We start from the raw sequence: 19,455 nt of genomic DNA, 5'->3' as shown, positions 1-19,455 counted from the left end.
GAGTTGGGCATTTGCCTAATTTATGCCACCGCTGGGCTTGGGCCGGGCGTCCCGTGGGAGCTCCGCGGGAACTCCTGCAGATTTATAGGGACGAGCGAGTGGCGGGTTTTATTGTCTCTGGCCGATAATGTCGCCATTAAACTTTCTTATTATTTATTAATAGATCAGAGACTTGCTATGCGCCGAGAATTCTTGTAACCGGAGTACCGATGTTTCGGTTTTACGTAACGTAATAATTTCCAATGTGAGTTGTTTTTAATTAACTATTTCGTCTGATATGTATTGATATGGCGTTATAAATTATATTTCGAAGTGTTTTTATTTGTTTGTAAACTGAGCTTTCGTTTTATTGTTTACGAAACATCTTTTTCAGATACGATATAGATGATTTATATTGATAATAAATGTCTCCAAAACCGTTGCCGCAGAGATTATACTCGTATGATGGAGAAACCAACATAATATTATTAAGGAAGTAATTTGGATTGTTCACTTAGTATTTAGTCATTCATTATTACATTTTACCGATAATTTATAAACTAAAATTAAAGTTTACTTTTAAATAAGTAACAGTAACAAAAGGCAAATGTGAACTCTGACTAAAACATTTAAATATAGCAACAAAACATTCATATGTAGGTCGGTGTCATTTAGACGTAGTTTCAGATGATTCGTCGCGGAATTGCCTTAAGCCAGTAAAAATTCCGTTTACCCTAATTGACGACCTGTTCACCTTTCACTGAAATGTACAGATTCTAGAAGTGTCAGCACCAAACGTGATTGAACTGATTCGTCTCTTGTGTGCTTGCATCCGTCAATATGCTAAACCATATTTTTGGCGATGTATAAGCCTAATTTTTATACACTTTTTGTTTTTTTTTTTAATATTTTTTTGTAATTAGAGTAGTAGTTTAAATTTTGTTATTATTTATGTAAAACATATTTATTCAAAAATCAAAACCTCAAGATGTTACTAGGCTGTATATTATTTATTTTATCTTCATAAATATATTATTAATTTCTCTACATTCTCCGCGCCCTCCTACTTTTTATCCTTTTTAGATGTCACATCCAGTAGTTGTCAGTGTAGTTGGCGAGGTCGCGTGTGAAATGCCACGCTCGTGACGCTCCCGACTCGTTACTCTAATATCGAGCGCATCCTCGACAGCGCCACTACCAATAGTATTTACCACTAATTGGCCAAATCACTGACAGACAAGGACATGAAGACTATTTAAAAGACATTAAAGAGACAAATGATTTAACATAAGAAATAGTTTATATTGCTAAGATGAATGGGTTTTGTTTTCACAGTTTGTTATTTGCATTCTCCGTATCAATGGTTGAAACTAAATTTTTGGTTGTAATACAAAGACGGGTCTATAAATTGTCAACTCTACAAATGAGCAGTTAAAAGTTGTCGAATTATTAATACATTTTGTGTGGCATAGATATCTTAAGCCCATTTCTGCAAAAACAAAACTGAAATAGGTCAGATCCGTTTTTGTTTTACGACGATTTGATTATTTATAGAAAGATCGGTCGACACTTCGTCGGTAACTGTGATTTTTAAGTATTCACAAATAAAATCGATTATTTTCCGTATTCCCGATTAAAAATCGATTTCATATTCGAAGCTCTAGTTAAACTCTATTGGCAGGAAAAACGTGACAGCAAAACTTCGAATGCTTGCGATTGTTAGATCTGTTTAACAATGCGGTTTATAATAAACAGATATACAAAAGTGAACCTTATTCATTTTCTAAATAGGATTGAGTTTTAATCACTGTCTTTATGGAGCGGCAAAGTTAAGTTGTAAATTTGGTTGTTAGATGGTCTCGTAATGGCAGATAATTGTCATCGTGGTGACTCGCCCCCATTCCAGTAACAATTTATGAGTGTATTTCGATCACGAGCGCTAAGTAATCGCTATAGGATGGTCCTTTTCCTCCCCCCTCACAGGGTACGAGCCTTTTGTGACCTAAAGTACTTCGGTTTTATTTTCAAACGGTTCTTATAATTGTAAGATTGATAAAGCATTTTTTATTCAAACTATGAAACAGCTTTTTACGAAAATAACATTTCAAAGTAGATATAAAAAAGTTTTTTTAGAGTCCTTGCAACATTTTTATTTTGTAAAATAATGAAAAAGCTCGCTGGAAAGTAAAATGCAAAAATCGACAAAATATTTATATACCCTTAACTAGATCCGTTAAGGGTATATAAATATTTTGTCGATGACTTAATAAATGGCCCGCGCACTGGGTGAACCACAAATCGGAGCCGTGAGACGATTTTCCTATAACCGCTTCGACCATGATAAACATAGTGTACCTAACACATAGACGTGAACTTGTGAAAAAACAGCCTGCAATCGATTTTTATCCAATTTATTACATACATTATAGACAATTTAAAGTTATTTAATAATCCCATCACTCAGAACTCATCATAACCACATTATTTACTCTTATATCTTACAGATTACTACTCACCCTATTATTATTTATTTCTTAGACTATTAGATTTAGACTGAAAAAAAAAAAAAGGTTTTGTTATAAGTTTCTTTATATCATTTGTGTTAACATTTTCCACTTTTAATATAATTCTAGTTCTAATATAGCTTTATAAGCTTGCCCAGGCAGCGGTTACACCCAAATATCCAATCGCTACGGGACTCTGCTGCATGGGCCTTGCGTTAATCATTTATAATTAATTTAGTTTATTACTAGCTTTATTGTTTGTTCATGTTTATCCGTTTGTGTCTTAATGTTGCATGTGTTTCAAATAAAGATAATAAAAAAAAAACACATAGACATAAATGTAAAACTAAAGCACTGTTCAATATACATTGCTTTTAATTATTGGGTTACTTTTTATCTCTTTTAATATTTTATTCTCATAGCTGTACGTCATTGGTAAAAAAATGAAAGAATAGTTACTGATATTATTTTTTGCGAATTTGCTCATTGCTTGACTAAGCGCAGAAGTTAGAAATATCACTACTTAATGGTTAATAAAGTATAGTTATAACTCTTTTCATAACATAGCAGTTTAACTTTGAAATATCAATCATCTATTTCATTAATCAGATTGGTTTTTAGTTTCAATTATTTATTGCGCAAGCTCTGTATTCAAGTTACTCTGTGGGCAATCTCATTACGATGTGCCGGTAACGTGGTCGTAATGCGAGCGATCAGTCAACAAGCGCACCTCAGCCCGCGGCTGTTCATACTCCTAGTCTGCTCTTTATTAAGTTGTCAACGAGCTGGGTCGAAGGTTGAAGTGTATTATGCTCTATCGCTTTACAAACAATGGATTCGAAACTGTTATAAATGCATGGGATTTTTGCAATGGTCCTTCGAGTCGGATTTTTGCTGTTTTGATTACTTATTTAATGTCACTCAGAAATATTTCAATAAGGAAGAAATAACAGATTTCCTTTTTAACTGAGACTTTTCGTTATTCAGTTAGTTTGGTTAAGTTTAAAGCATGATACTGTTTTGTAATTCCGTTGAAAGGTTACAATAGTGGAAATCTGTTTAAAGATGTACAATCTAACCTGGTACACGATGTCAGCTTGCCCTTTGTTTTTATTGTCTGCAAACCATTTCGCGCCTGTCGCCGTTCGACTGTCGCGGCGGTAATATTACAAAAATTTATAATTTATCTATTACCACGGTAATCTTAAAGTGCAGCGATGTGACACGATCATAAAAGGAATTATTAAGACATTAATAATTATAATGTTTCTACAAAGTTCTAACAAGGATCTTATTTAATCTTAACCTTAGACCCTGATTGCATATGGTTTAAACCTTTAACATTTATCAACAAATATATAACCTCAATGGTCAAAATATATAATTGTTTGTGTGGTGATAGTTAAAGTAATTTGTACTACAATTTCCTACAATATTCTCAATTAAGAGACATAAAAATCGAATTTATGATAGAGTTTTGATACGAATTGATTGTAGTCGTGTAGCGTGCGCAGGGCGCGGAATTTTAATCGTTATAAAAAGATTCGTGTGCGAGAGATTTGCAAAATTATAATTGTTGATGTTCAAGATGGGCCGTGAAAGTAAATTTTTATTTACTAAATAACTGTTAGAGATTCGCACACATTCTCGATAATTAATGAACCGTTTTCAATTTTTTCTTAATCTATTGAAAGCTGTATAAATATACATTTTATATGATTTGTCTACTTTAGTTGCAGTTTATTGCTACCAACATACAAACACATCGCTATCTGAGAATCTCTGGGTATGGTTCAAGCAACACGTGAGGGCTCGCGTGGGCGCAGCCCCGAGGGCCTAGGTTTGATAGCATCTCGATTAAGCACGTTTGTTTTACTGATTAAAATTATTTTATTACGACTTTGAATTAGTAATAAATATTCGAAAGGCCTTAATTTAATTACAATGTTTATTAAAACAAAGTGTAACGCCTTAATACACAGAGTAATTGTTTACAGACAATACTAGTGCGGAAGTACACAGGTAAAGGTGGACCTAGAAAGAGATGGCGTAGTAGGTGTAAAGAAGAGACGTCAGAGATTAAGACAGTAGGATAAGGACGGGATGATGTTCCTAATAATTAGAGGTAACCAGTGATTACACAAATAGCTTCGCTTTGTAAAATTTCTACACTTACAAGTAAGTTTAACGTTTCATTTTATTAGCATTCTTATAATTCGACAGTAAATGTTGAGTCGAGCAATTACTGTACAGTATAAAGAAATATTATTGTTTGAGTGCATGTGTAAAGTGAAAACACGATGTTGCAGTAGTACTCTGTCGCTGCTACTGGTGTGTAATTTCAAACATTAAGGATAACTCGAAGTTGTGCTTTGCAATTATATAATAAAAGTGATTATCCTAGTTGAGTGTAGGCATAGATGGTGGTGCCATCTTGCGAACAGCGCACATAAACAAGTAATAAATTGCACAAACAAAGATGTCATAAACATACCAGTGTGGCAATGTTTAGTTGGTGTGATATGGGTGTTTAAGCGGTGCTCGAGGGACCACCCATCAAAGTAACAGTTACTCGCGGACGTGTTAATTAGCCGACTCGCAGCGGATATCGTAATAACCGATCACTATGAGAATGCTCTCCTCACTATTCACTATAAACGGTAATCACTTAAAATGTCTGTTTCTGCCGCATTTAGATATTGTCACTTTTTAAACAGTCTGTTAAAGTCGACTTTTCTTTTCTTTATTTGACAGTTCGTTTTTTAAGTTTAATCTGTAGTCATTTAAAGAAAATTTTCCCTATGAATTGCTATAAGGTCTACATCTTTCGCACGCCATCTAGTGGCCGAAGATTACAAGAGTTTATTTTAGTTTAAATTTTTCAAGCAACTTTTCCTTTGATATACATACAGTTTTGAAATGAAAGATTGACCGCCCAAGTTTGTAGATTAAAGTTTTTAAAATTAAAACGAGTATCTATTTTATGATCCGTGTAATTTGAAATGCGTGCATAAAGAGTACAGTTTATTGCAAAAAATATACGAGCGTAAATAACTAATGATTTTGAGGTAGAATAATTCATTTTACTATTTTCTCTCATTATTCAAAACTATTGTAACAAAGAAAGGACTTCTAAAATCCTTTAAAACCTTGTCTTATCATATGATATCGTTCATTACAGTGGTTCAATTAAAATCAACAAAAACCGAATGTACAAATTATAACAATATTTACAGCTTGACTTTACATGTGGTTGAAAGTTGAGACTGTTTTTGAGAATAATATAATTAAGTATTGTTGCGTACAACTTATGTGTACAATGTTAACGCTACGATTCCCCGATGTAGTGCATCACAGTTAACAACATGTTAACATAAGTCAAGCTTAAGTAATCCGGTGCTGACACGAACAAGCTAATAGAGTAGAACGTAAGTTAAGTGTTAAGTATGATGTTTAATTAAGCTCTGCGAGTTGTAGGTAATGAGGTGCGTACACTTGAAGGGCTCTAAGTGGCGAGTCCGGCCGGCACCTCGCTCGTACTAATTAACCGGTGATTTTGATAAATGGTGGAGACGGGCCTGTAGCGGTGCCAATGGCTTAACTGTTATTGATTAAGTCATGTACCAACTGTCAGTTTATGTTTTAATTTGTACAGTTGTTGAATAAACAGTTTTTATAGTATCTAAATAGGTCAAATCTGAAAAGTTGTTGAATTGTTTTTGAAAAACCTTTGTTTTTCACTGAAATATACGTTGTCAAGACAAGAACCTCTTTGTTTCTTTTCTTTAGTTCCTTTTGATAATATGTATCAGGATAGTTTATATTTAAATGACATGTATTCAGAGATTTATACGTTTTTGTTATAAATCTATAGTTACTAATATTATAAAGAGGAGAGTTCTGTTTCTTTTGGATTTTTTTAAAATTCAAAATAACTAAAAAAATACTGAACCGGTTTCAAAGATTCTTGCACCATTTAAAAGCTACGTTATCAGTGGCATAGGATATACTCGTATATTTACTTTTTGTTTTAATTTTACGCGGACGAAATCGCGTGCAATAGCTAGTATACATATAAAGAGGTTCTGTGTGGTAGCAATAATTACATTCAAACAGCACCAAGCGTTAGTTAATTAATCATATTTTTTTAAATCAGTTCGCAACCATTAATATCAAAGTTTGAATTTAATATAGTCCGTGCGTCTATTGGCATTTCATCTCGTTACAAATGGCGGCAGTCCGCGACATCGACGTGTTAATGCTAATCAACACAATATCCGGTTACATTTAAATAATTTAGAAAGTGTATCGAAATAACTAATTTATATTAACACAACAGTATCTCATATCTCACGTATAAATAATAAATGTTCTTGTGACGTTTTTTCATGTGTCAGTTTCACAATGTAACCGGACTGTTCATATCAATACATTATATTACTCCAAGAATAACAGTTGTTGGTTAAAACTCGTGTTTGACTCTTTGATAGCAGTATTTAACACCAAACCGATTTCTTATTATTGGTTGATATCACATTTTGCAAACTTACTAATCTTCTGAGTAACAAATATTACTAATATAAACGCGAAACTTTAGATGGATAGATTTGTTAGAGTTTGTAGCCTAATCGGCTGAACGGATCTTGACGAAATTTGGCATAGACGTAGAGGATAGTCTGGAAGAACACATAGGCTACTCACTTTAGCTTTTTCTACTTTCACGCGAACGGAGTCGCGGGCGAAAGCTAGCCTAACTAATAAATCTTACTAATATGAATGCGAAAGTTTAGATGGATAGATGTTTGTTAGAGTTTGTAGCCTAAACTGCTATACGTATCTTGATGAAATTCAACATAGATGTAAATCTGGAAACACATGAGGTACTTCTGCTATTTTTTACGTCGCGGACGGAGTCGCGGGCGATAGCTAGTTTTCAATAACCATAATATGTCAAAAGTCCGCATCGACCGCTACTCGCGGTAAAAAAGGGTTGAATAACTTCATAAGATTGAAGAGAATGGACGTCTATTTTAGTTAAACATATGGTGATCAAATTCTAGAAAGGCTTTGAACAAAATTATAAACAAATCTACATAACAAAACGTTTAAAATCGCTGTTAATGTCAATTTTTGTGTTCCAAACGATCATTTATTCAAGTTATTATACCATTTACATTAATATGTCTCAAGGTATCAGATATCACTATGAAAAAAGTAATCAAATTAATATTATGTCGTATTTAAATAAATAATTATAATAAAGCATGAAATGATCAGAGCGAAGTGATCTCAATGTATATAATTTGAAATAAATTACCTCAATCATTTTTTTGAGAAAAGTAGATCACACCCAATCATTTTATAAACAAAGTAAAAACGTTAAAATAACAACTATTTTTGTGCGTAACGCCTAGTCAATGCGACCTCGAATCCAAACCTGTCGTTACTTAACCTGCAGAACTCCCAAAGGATCTAAAACTAGTCATACCGACAACTTACTGACTTTGGTAAGGGGAAAAGAGTTTTATACATTCTTATACTGGATTGAGTTAAATTCTCTACAGAATCTTGTTTGTCCCTAAAAAAAATATATTGATGGCTCTTACGTAAATTATCGTATGTTTAAAACGCAAATTTGGGAAGACAAAAATTAAACAATTTTAGTAATTAGGCCGCATCAAACATAATAATACTCAAAATACAGTTGTTTATAACGATACATTTAAAATATAACAGAAAAAAATAGCTTAAGTTAGTTCTATAAGGTGCAAATTAAGAAATTGTGAGATACTATCATTTCCATAGGAGCCATCGATATAATTTACTAGTATTTCGCACTCTGTCGCGCTAATCCGTAACCGTGTGACCACTTGTTTGTGTGATCTATGAGACACCACATCCACATATCTCAGCGTCCAACCGCGTTCAACTGCGTCCCGCCGCGTCCCGCCGCGTCCTGGCGAGCGCAATCTCATTATTTTTAAAACATAGCACACTTAATGCGCAATATTGCTGCAAAAAGTTGATATATCGGAAATACTGGCTGGAAAATTGCATGCAATTGCTGACAAAAGGAGATATTACCGAAGATAGCGAAATCGGATTCTTAAAATGAAAAAGATTTTAAAATAGTGTTAAATCAAGTAAACCAGAAAACGTGGAATTAAAAAAGTAGCTTTTGAATGACGATAGAATTGAAATTGGCACAGTTTTTGAGTTAATTCAATACATACAAAAAACCAAAAATACAAATCTTTCTATTAGTATAGATTAACAAATGTTTTTAATTTTGGTCATATTATAATGTATCTGCGTTTAAGTGTGATTAAATAACTTACAGAAATATACTTAGATTTGCAAAAAAAAAAACATTTGTCGAATTATCTAACAATTTAGATCGGATACAAAATCAAACCCAAAACCCCAACTGTTACAACTCCTACCCGCTGCGCTTCCAGATCGTTATCATTATTTATTTAATAAATTTTGTAACTTTAACAAGCGCCGGTAAAAAGTACGAGCTGAGGGCAAACGTAATGGTCACCTGCGACAGGATTCCTCGCAACTAACTCGATTTATCACATGAATTAATTCGAGTTTCAATGGTACGCACCCTATTTGTTAGTATTTTAATGTTTGAATTCATGGAATGGTTCGCTTTCGTACTAATTAGTACAACTGTCTCGTGTACATTTTTATTGGTAAAATTAATATGATAAAATTAATCTTACGAAGTTCAGTTTATTCTCTGATAAATGTCCTCCAAATTTTAATTTATTTTTCATCGAGAGAAAACAACGACTAAAACTATACACAGCAATAATGCAGCTTACGCCTGCGACAAAAAAATCAAAAGTGAGTAGGCTATGTGTTCTTCGAGATTATTCTCTACATCTATACCAAGTTTCATCGAAATCCATTCAGCCGTTTGGGCTACAAACTCTGACAAACATCCATCCATCTACACTTTCGCATTTATAATATTAGTATGATTGTTGTTTTGCAACAAATAAGTATTTGGTACATCTTTGCACGAATAATGTGAAGCTTTCAGTTCTTTTTTTTCTAAAACTTAAGTGAAGATATTCGATGTGCTATAAATTCAGCTCTGTTCGCGCAGATCGTAATAGTACACGTAGATCGTTTTTCAATATTCGAACGCACAACATAATTTAGGAGGTCTAATGCAAGAGGGTATTATGGCAGCGCTCGGGGCCTGCACTAGGTCTGCCGCTCGTGGGTTCTTCTAATTACGTATTCAACTATACAAAATGACCTATAACATGGCAGTTATTGTAAGCTGACTTTACTACTGTTACACAAGTCGTTTCCACTTGCGTTAGCTGACATAGAACTAAAGTATCTAGATGTGGCTTGAGAATTAATATCAAATCTCGCTCGTATATATGAATTACGTTATTGACAGAGTACAGAGTGCCACGCTTACCGCCTTAATGGTTGGCATTCCGTAACGTCTAGGGTTTTGCGAAACTTACTATATAGCACAACAGCGTTGTTGAATGAATATATTCAGTGGTCTTTCTAAAAAGTTATGCCTAGGGTCCTTCTAGAAGAACGTATTCCGTCCTCAAAGATTTGCATGCATTTTCAGTTGCCATGGTCGTCACATCAGGAAGCATTTTTGCCACATCTAGTATATTTATATCGATGTATGAAGATGCTCGTGTCGCTTGGGTCAAGGCTCGCCGCTCACATGCGACTGCACCGCCTGCCTTGGTAACTACTAAACGCAATCTTACTAATAATATAAATGTGTTTGTATGTATGTTCGTAATTAAGTAGATCTAGTAGGATATAGATAAAATTGTAAACAGTCTGGAATAGCGTTTACGTTTTTAATACAGAATACTGTGAAAAATATTTCATTCTACGTTTAATGGATGAAGTCGCAGGCGACACCTAGTGTCTACTAAACGCAACTCCACGTCTCTTGTATCCAACACGTTCTTGTGAAAATCTATAATTTCCATTTTAAGTACGTCTCGAAGCGAAGTGTCATCGTCGGTTAAGGATCTATTTTACAATTGCACTAGAAATGTTTCGAGTTGTTATACTGTTTTGTGGACGAAGTTATTTTTAGACAAGTGTGTTAGATAGCTTTGAAATTACATTTTTGTTGGTAGGATTAAATGACTGTTTGTACTTTTTATGTCACTTATTTGATGAAAACAGGAGGTTAATCTCTTTCTGGATCATTCCCTTATACCTAAAGGTTGTTACTTCATAAATTCTTGATTATCTCTTGTAGGGTGTTTCTCTACTCTGTGCGTTTCCCAGCGATATTTTTGCCAACGGATGGAGTGGCGCCCTCTGGATTTCTTTCTTTCGATTGCACCCATTATGGTAGATTTATGTAGTTTCGGCAGGTCGCCTAGCAACGAAGTTGCTAACCAATTACCATTAAAATATACTTGAGATAAAAAGTTAATAATTTATTTCTTGTACATCGATATATTAATGAAAACCTTATGTAAACCTTTAGTTAACATTAATGTACATATCACTTTAAACAAAAACCTTAATTCTAAATTAATTCCATGAAAGTTAACAGCCAATAGCGAATCTTGAATTACAAAAAAGGCGGCTTTAGAAATCACGCATTAGTTCTAAGCTTATCGGCATTCTAATGACATTGGATATGTCTTAGTAAATCACTTAATTGTAAGATTCTGTACATCCAATGTACAGTCGGCTACATAAATATTTGGTCGCCTAAAGAATTGTGTAGATTTTCGGTAAATATGTGCCATTGTTAATAACATGTATTCTTGGTTAGAAATATGTTGACGAAAACGTGCATATTTTTTTAATCAAATGTGTGCTGTTTATGGAGGTCTACTTACTAAAGGATGGATGAATGTCATTACGTATGTCCATTTAAAGGATTTCGATGAAATTCGGCATAGATGTAGAACTGTTCTGGAATATACGCTACTTATTATTATTTTTTTTTAATTATTACGTCGAAGTCAGGAACAAAAGCAATTGTGTATATATTTGTGCAGTTGACTGTACAATACGTTTGCTCATTACGTTGCGTATTGGAATTGATTATTTACTATTTGCATATAGGAGGAATATTGAGTAGGGTAAGGCGTGCGAGGGAACGCCCAGTCTGATGCTTCTGATATAAATAATGATGACATCCGGAGTTAAAGATAATGAGGGCAAAGGTCACACGAGTAGAGTACTCCGTTCTATTGTTTCATAATTTTGTGATCAAACAAAAAAGAAAACCAGTATCAATAAGAGCGGGTGCACGCCTTTGACTAAACTATCGCATGATTTGTCCGATTGTCGATTGTTTCGCAGCCAATTCAACTGTTTAGTTGCATAATTAAAAATAGAGTAGTGTAAGCTCATAGTTATCTAAGCGAGACTACAGACTAGACAGTTGTGCGATTGTTTTGTCAAAGTTGTGCAAGCGGTCTTAATGTTATCTGAAGATTATTAAAAGTAAATCCTGTTACTATAAGAAGAATTCTTGTCTATGTCATATATTTCTTATGCTTGTTCTACAGTAACCTCTTCTAACATAAATGGATAACTGATTAAGAAAGGTGCCTTTTAATTTGTATTCTATTTTTAGTTTTTTTTTTATATATGATAAGAAGGCAAATGAGCTGTGAGGACACCGTAGTGGTAAACGACGTCCATGGACATCCGCAATACCACAGGAACTACAGATGCGTTGTCGGCCTTTGACTAATTTGTAGGCTTGCTTGTCGAAGGACCCTACGTCGTATTGTTTTGGAAATACCGCCAAGGACAGACCGTTACATAACGCGGCTGTGGAACGATTCTTATTTGTGTAGTGGAGGTAGTCAGTCGAATTAACTTAGGATAGAATTCGGGCCCCTCAAGGACGTTAAGTGATCTTAGAATTATATGAACATAGGTCTGATAAGTATTCTTTATTTATAGATTCATATATTGTATTATGATAAGGCTAGCTTTTAGTTACCCTTTCTTGTAGTAAACTGGAAGCTACACTAAGATTAATAATGAATCCTAGGCTTAGATTTCAAATTACTTTATTCATTTTTTATAATTCTATTGATGTTCTTTTTAATTTTATGTCTTTATTATATTAGGGTATAATTAATTAAAATGAAACTAAGTAAATCGAGTGCATGATTATTTTATTTTGTACGTCTCCGTGGAATGCATTTCTTTACAAAACATTTTGTAAACACAATTAAAAAAAAACACGCTACTTATAACTAATTATATACAAACGTACCACTGGTAAAGTATTATATCTGAGTATGTGTTTAGAGACTAAATTTCACTACATTGAGTACATAAGAACCATGATAATGTTCACATTTTGAGCAAATCCGTAGGAATGTATTAAATACATAATATACATCGTATACAAATACATTGAAATAAAGAGTTTTATATAAAAGTCAGGTGCAGTTTTAGCTTATATTAAAATACCAGATTCAGAATGCACCCGAACATAAACACATTTCAAAATCCACAAACTTCAAAACAATGAAAAATTTCTACTAAATCAAATAAATTATATACGAAATTATACAAAAATAATTCTTTATCAATTCGAGAAGCAAACGATCGTAACGACACCCGGCTGTCTCCGCTGTAAACCAATAATTAACCTAACGCTTAGATTATCGAATAATTTAATATTTACAATAGATTTGTACACGAACCTTTAACCGGGGCTAACTATCGTCAACACTAACGCTACTTAACTTACGTATTTGGGATAGACTCTTTAATCAATCGATAACAAACAAACGCCCAAAATTATTTTTATACTTATTTTTATCACAATCCGATTTACTGGCCTTTCTTAACAATATATACAGTTTACAGTAACGGTAGACGTTACACTTTGGTGGTCAGATCTAGAGGGTGCAGTTTGATTCTTTTGATCTGAGTGTAGGCGATGTCCTCCTCCTCGCTGGAGCCGCCCGCGCTCGCAGACTCCACGTCTTCATTGTCCGCTGTTATTATCTCACTGTCGTCAGATCTCCGCCGCGAGCTGGACCTGCCGTCAGACTTCACAGAAAGATCCATCGGGTTCTCCTGGAGAGGAGACTCCGATGTTCTCCTTTCCGCTGGTGGTGTAGGAACAAATTCCGCTTCCGATATAACATCCTCTTGTACCGTGGGCTGAGTCGACCGCTGCTGTTTTAATATCTCGTCTAAGAAGAAACGCTTTGAGGAGTCGGCGTTGTGGTCATCGATTCTAACGTCGTTGTTATTTTCGGCTGCCTGACGTAGCGCCGCGTGGTCGAGCAAATGTCGTGAGTATATCGGGTGGAAGCCGGGAGGGAAGAGAAGGGGATGGTTCGCGGCGAATGGACTGAAAGGCGGAGGAGGTAAGAACGGCGAATGGGGGAAGTGGGGCAAGGTAATATTGGCTAAGGGAAGCGGGACGTATGCGTCTCTCGGGGGAGTTAGCGGTCTGTCAGGTGGCCGGGACTGTGTGAGTCGCGACTTCTCGTCAAGTTTGGGCGAGGAGCCGCTGCGGTGAGAGTCCGGCGAGCCGGAGCAGGGTGCCTTGTAGTCGTCGAGGCCGAGTAACGCGAGCTCCTCTTTCGTCCTCGGTCTCGCTAGTCCCGGGAAGAGATGCGGTGGAAAAGGTGGCGCGAGATGATGTGGCGAAGGCGGCACTCGAGGCGGTGATCTCGACTGCGCCGCTTGCTGCTGTTCCTGCAGCAGGCAGTGTATCTTGAACCAGTTGGAGCGGCGGCCGTAGCGGGAGCCGGACTTGGACATGCCGACCATGAGGCACTTGCGCAGCCGGCACGCTTTGCACGCCGTCCGGTTCTTCTTGTTGATGACGCATTCGCCGTTGTTCTTGCACTCGGTTATAGAGTTGAGGTTGTTGTACGATCGTCCGAAGAATGACTGGAAAGAAAGAAATAAACATTTTAATAACTCGTTTCTAACATTAATTATACTATAAGTGATAGGTTAAGCTCGGTTTGCACGGCCTGTTGGCCACCGCTCCAGCATGTTGGTTTGAAAGTGAAAACGATGCCTTAAAATTGTCGTGTTCACGGTTTGCCGACGTCATTTCCGTTGGAAATAGGCCACAGGCTGTGTTCCGGTCTGTTCGCCGCCTTTATGTACGGTTTCGATTTGTCTCGACCTTGGGATTTCGCTTCATTATGTAACGCCATTGTTGTTTTACTTAAAAGGAAGTTTACCGTAAAGTCGGCCGTCATACTTTGCATATCAGGAATTTGAACTTATCGACTTTCAGTGTGAGATTGACTGAAGATTTAGTTGATATCGTAATTTCCGAGTCGGTCTACTGCAAGGAGGTGTACATTTCTAGTTGCCCTGGTCTTTGAGGCACGTATTACTTTCCAAGACGATTGCCTATAGTTGTACAACATAAAACTAATAACGGTTCTTTATAGCGCATTAACTAATGTGTCTGTACCCGCCTCGGTTACTACAACACGTACGATTGCCAAAACGAGCGAGGATCACGGGGTGAATGATAAACGACATACGTTTGCAACGATCGCGTCATAGATGAGGAATTTAAACTGAAACAATGCCATCTTTAAACGCGTTGCGCGCGTGCGGTGAATTTTAGTGACGCCCGAACGTCGTTGGTCGATCGAGATTATGGTGGATAGCGCCGGTTGCGGACTACTGGACACCGTACTGTTTTGAGTTAGGACAATTATAAGGTTTCCACTGACGAACGACTGTGCATAACACAATGTTCGTTTTTCCGAAAAGGAAGCAAACTATATACAATTTTGGTGAGTTAATCAGTTAATCAGTGTTTTTTTAGCTTTCCATTCTAAGACTGATTGTTCAATAACATCACACTTCACACGATATTAATTAAAGTAACTTAAAAAAAAATGATTACTAAATAGTTAATGTAATAAAGCAGTCAACTGTCTACTACTTTAGTTTATCAAGTATCGTCAAAAAAAAATTAAGTAACAATTAAGTAGTATTTCTGTGCAAATCTCATTGAATTATGTACCCGCAATCAACTTAATCATAGTCATTTACGGTATACCAAATACAATGAATTGTTTAGTAATTAAAATTCAAAAGTTCATGTAATTAATGCAGCTGTAACAATGAACTTTAAATACAGTGCTGTAAAGTCGAATTTAGACTTAACATATGGTCATACACCAGGTTTGAAGTATTCCTTTGAAACTAATATAAGTGTAAGATTAAAATTTAATAATAGATTACAGAACAAATATTAATATAAAAGACCTTGTATTGAATGTATAAAATTAAATTATATACTGAACATTAATTTTGCAATGTAATACAAAAGACTAACACTTTATCGAGGCTCTAATTTTGTTATGTTTTTGAAAGGAATCGTTTAAAGGTTAAACGGATTATACCATTCCTAGAGACGGTGTCAATTATCAAATAATATGAAATAACACTTCAAAAATATATTAATTTAGTACCGAGATTTATTTTGTTTTGTACAACGGTTAAAATATAACATTGTGGATTAACCTCAAATCTTTAAGATTTAATTTGGTTGAATTCTAAGAATGAACATTGTTAACAATTTATAGTAATGTTTGTCAGTGTTTGTAGATTCAGTATTGCAATAATAAATGTTTAGATGTACCCAAGTAACCGTGTACGCAGTAATGCGAATGTGGATAAATTTAGTGCGCGGGGCGCGCCGGGCGACAGAGCGAGAGTTACTGCGACCCTAGCGCCACCTGTGACCCGCCGACCGGACTATATGTCTAGGCGACAGCGGCCTGAAGACGGCTTGGGGCAACTTGTTCCCAACGCGTTTACTTAATGTTTATGGATAACTTGCCACTAGAACGGATTCGCGGATTTAATTCCTTTTATGTTTTAATACTGAATTATTGGGATATTCTCTAGTTAATACAGTCTAATAAGACGCTCTTGTTAGAAGGATTTCGTGTTTTGATACGCGTGTTTACTTTTATATTTTTTATATTTTCGGGTAAATGTGTTTTGGTATACTATGATAATCATATCTCATTAAATTACTCGTATATACATTCTAACCTTTAATATTTTTAACTTCAATACTTTTGTGATGCATTTGATGAACAAAATATTTATTGTAAAGAGCTCACCTTGGAGTGGATTAAAAACATCTAAAATCTACAAACATTTCAAGTATATTTCCTTACAAATTGATGTTCACTAGATGAACACGCAGAATCAATACTTCATTATTATATCATGACATTTGAAGTCCAATTTAAACGCAATAACACTCTCAAAAGGTAGCAATGATATTAAATCAATAATTTAAAATACTTATTCAAAAGTTTTAACTAGACTTACTAGCAAAAAACTAACTAACAATTATCCTAGTATTATTGCGTATTACTTGTATGAAATGTAAACGAAATAATTAATGCGTATGTCTGATTGTAGATTTGTGAAAATGTTCGCAAGAATCTTAGACACAAATAACTCGCCTCCAACGGTAGGTGGCGCTGGTCTGTGTCAAAGCGTTTGTAGATGGCATACATAATAAATATACAGATGATTCTGTTGTTTTAATATGCTTGGTACATTTTATTTTTAAATAATAAGCTTAACTGAGATACGGTACGGAGAGGTTGAGAAATCGCTACTTTTTAAAAAATATGTACAAGAACATATAATGGCAGTTTTATAATTTCTTATTCCATATACGCGTGTAATGTCTACAGAAGTTACCACCTTATAAGAAATAGTTTTTCTATATGTTTCTGTTATGTTTTACATTCATGTACAAGTGACGGACGTTGAGCATATATGGATAAGAGAATATTATAAACATTACTTTAGTAATAATTTTCCAGTTACAGTAAAGTTGCTTAGAAAAATATTGACACCATCTCGTATAATTTAAAAAAAACTGAATTTCTAATTCTCTTTTAAGCTAAGATGTCTGTTTTATCATTTTTAGATAGATTTTAAAATATAACAAACATAATTCGAGAGAGTTGTTGCTTAACAAATTCCTTGTATAGTACCAGTAATAACATTTTAAAAGCATTCTATTCAGATTTATTATTGAGAGCTATATGTGATGCTAACGACGAGGAACGTCTAGAGTCAAGGTCTAAAGGCAGCATTGTATTTAATGGCGGAATAAAGCCTTACTTTTATTACGCGAACGCATTATACTTTTATGTATCAGACCTTATTATTAATTTATTATCGACATTGCTCTTAATGGAATAAAGATAACTAAGATTTACTAAATTGTCAACATATCGAATAGTTTAAAATTATTTTTGTTACATTTTGTAGTCATTAATAAAAAATTTTTTTATAACCAATCTTTGAAATATCACTCGAAGTTACGTCAATTACTTTAAAACGTCGAAATTCATTTATTTTTTACATTCACTGTTTATAACGTCGCGAAATTCTCGGTTTACTGTACTCCACGAAGACAAGAACTGAATATTTATATTATTAATAATAATATTTAATAATTTATTAAAAGTTATAAAGGTTTTGAAGTGTCCACATTCAATATATAACGTTCAACTTTACTATTTGTCACTATAGTATTAATGTATTCGGAAATAGCGCCATTCCGAGTTTACGTTGGCCATTTTCTAAGAAGCCATCCTCGGTAGAGCTTAATTCATTATTTGATTATTCAGCGAGGGGATTCGCGGGCACGCCGTTACCACTTGAATTGAATATATGTTATGTCTAAGTACAGTTAGAGAATAAGTGAAATTATAGAAATAAGTAGCTCCTTGTTTTAGAATCATCTATATCTAGACAGATAATACAATTGGAGTGTTTGTAGTTTGTATTATCAAAAGATATTCTGGCTTTCGGGAAGATTTTGTATTTGCGTTGCTGCTAAAATTGCATTTAAAAAAAAAATTGTCTGTCTGTCTGTACGCAAGCCGCGTTTTTTCCGAGTAATCTCCGAAACGACTGGGCCGATTTCAAGCGGACTTTCATTGAAAGATAGCTGACATAGACGGGCATATTTTAGGTTACTTTTTATTTTAATATTGCTTGGACGAAGTTGCGGGCAACAGTTAGTGTTAATATGAAAACAATCACGTGATTTTATAATCTTTTAAGATACGTTTAAGATAAAGTTGATAGTAACTTTGTTTTATAAAAATATTAAATAAAAAGACAAAAAAAAGACTACATTATTATGTAGTCTTTTTTCCGTAGCCGTATTCGGCTGGGATTTTTAACGTTTTTTATGGTTCGATTTGAACTGAATTTATTCTATCGCGTATCCATTTATAAGTTAGTATCCTTTGAATAGCAAGTATGGCATGATGAGGTCAGCTTTTATCGCAGCAAATACCTAATAGAACCAACAATGTATGGCCCATAAAGACGGACAGAGAGCAAATTTGCTGGCACCATTAAGACCTCATAAAGTAAGGTATAAAAACTTATACCACGCGTTTTATAGTGTTTTCTTTAGAGGTTACCTACCGCAGAGATCTTGTAAGATGCGCCTAATAGCTAAGAACTCGTTTACTAAGTAACACTGGTACTTTACTTATGTGTCGTAAACATTTTGTATCAAGTTGGATATAGTACGGCTAAGTGATTACTTATTGTATAGATACGATACACGTAAATTAAATAAAAACTAAGAAGCGATTGCTTCAAGAACATAGAACATAACATAGAGTTCCGATGATTAGTATATAGCTAATTGTGTTCCGTTAATAAATCTTTGAGGAAATAAAAAAAGGCACCTATTTTAAATGTATGCAAAAGTCTAGATAATAAATAGTATCTAGTCTTACACTTCACTTTTTGATCATTGCGCAAATTTTAAGAGCCGAGTGACAAATTATCGGTGTTTCGTGTGTAGACGGATGGCCAGACCAACATAATCACGGTTAAACACGAAACAAGCGTGAGAACATTGAAGATAGCATTACAAACTTTCTGACCTCTTAAACTTCGACAAATTTAATTTCACAAT

General features: G+C 34.6%; 1 protein-coding gene across 1 annotated transcript in view; it reads right to left on the bottom strand.

The window, feature by feature from the left end:
• Positions 1–12,647: 12,647 nt before the first annotated feature.
• Positions 12,648–19,455, bottom strand: part of LOC106100306 (knirps-related protein-like) — a 56,497-nt gene continuing 49,689 nt past the window's right edge. The window contains exon 3 of the mRNA XM_013279130.1: positions 12,648–14,390. Within this exon, the coding sequence (XP_013134584.1) occupies positions 13,362–14,390 (1,029 nt within the window). The 3' untranslated portion in view covers positions 12,648–13,361. The remainder of the gene's footprint in view (positions 14,391–19,455) is intronic.

This window comes from Papilio polytes, unplaced genomic scaffold (assembly GCF_000836215.1).
Source record: "Papilio polytes unplaced genomic scaffold, Ppol_1.0 DF824058.1, whole genome shotgun sequence".
Lineage (NCBI taxonomy): Eukaryota > Metazoa > Arthropoda > Insecta > Lepidoptera > Papilionidae > Papilio > Papilio polytes.
This window is presented reverse-complemented; position numbering and strand designations above follow the sequence as displayed.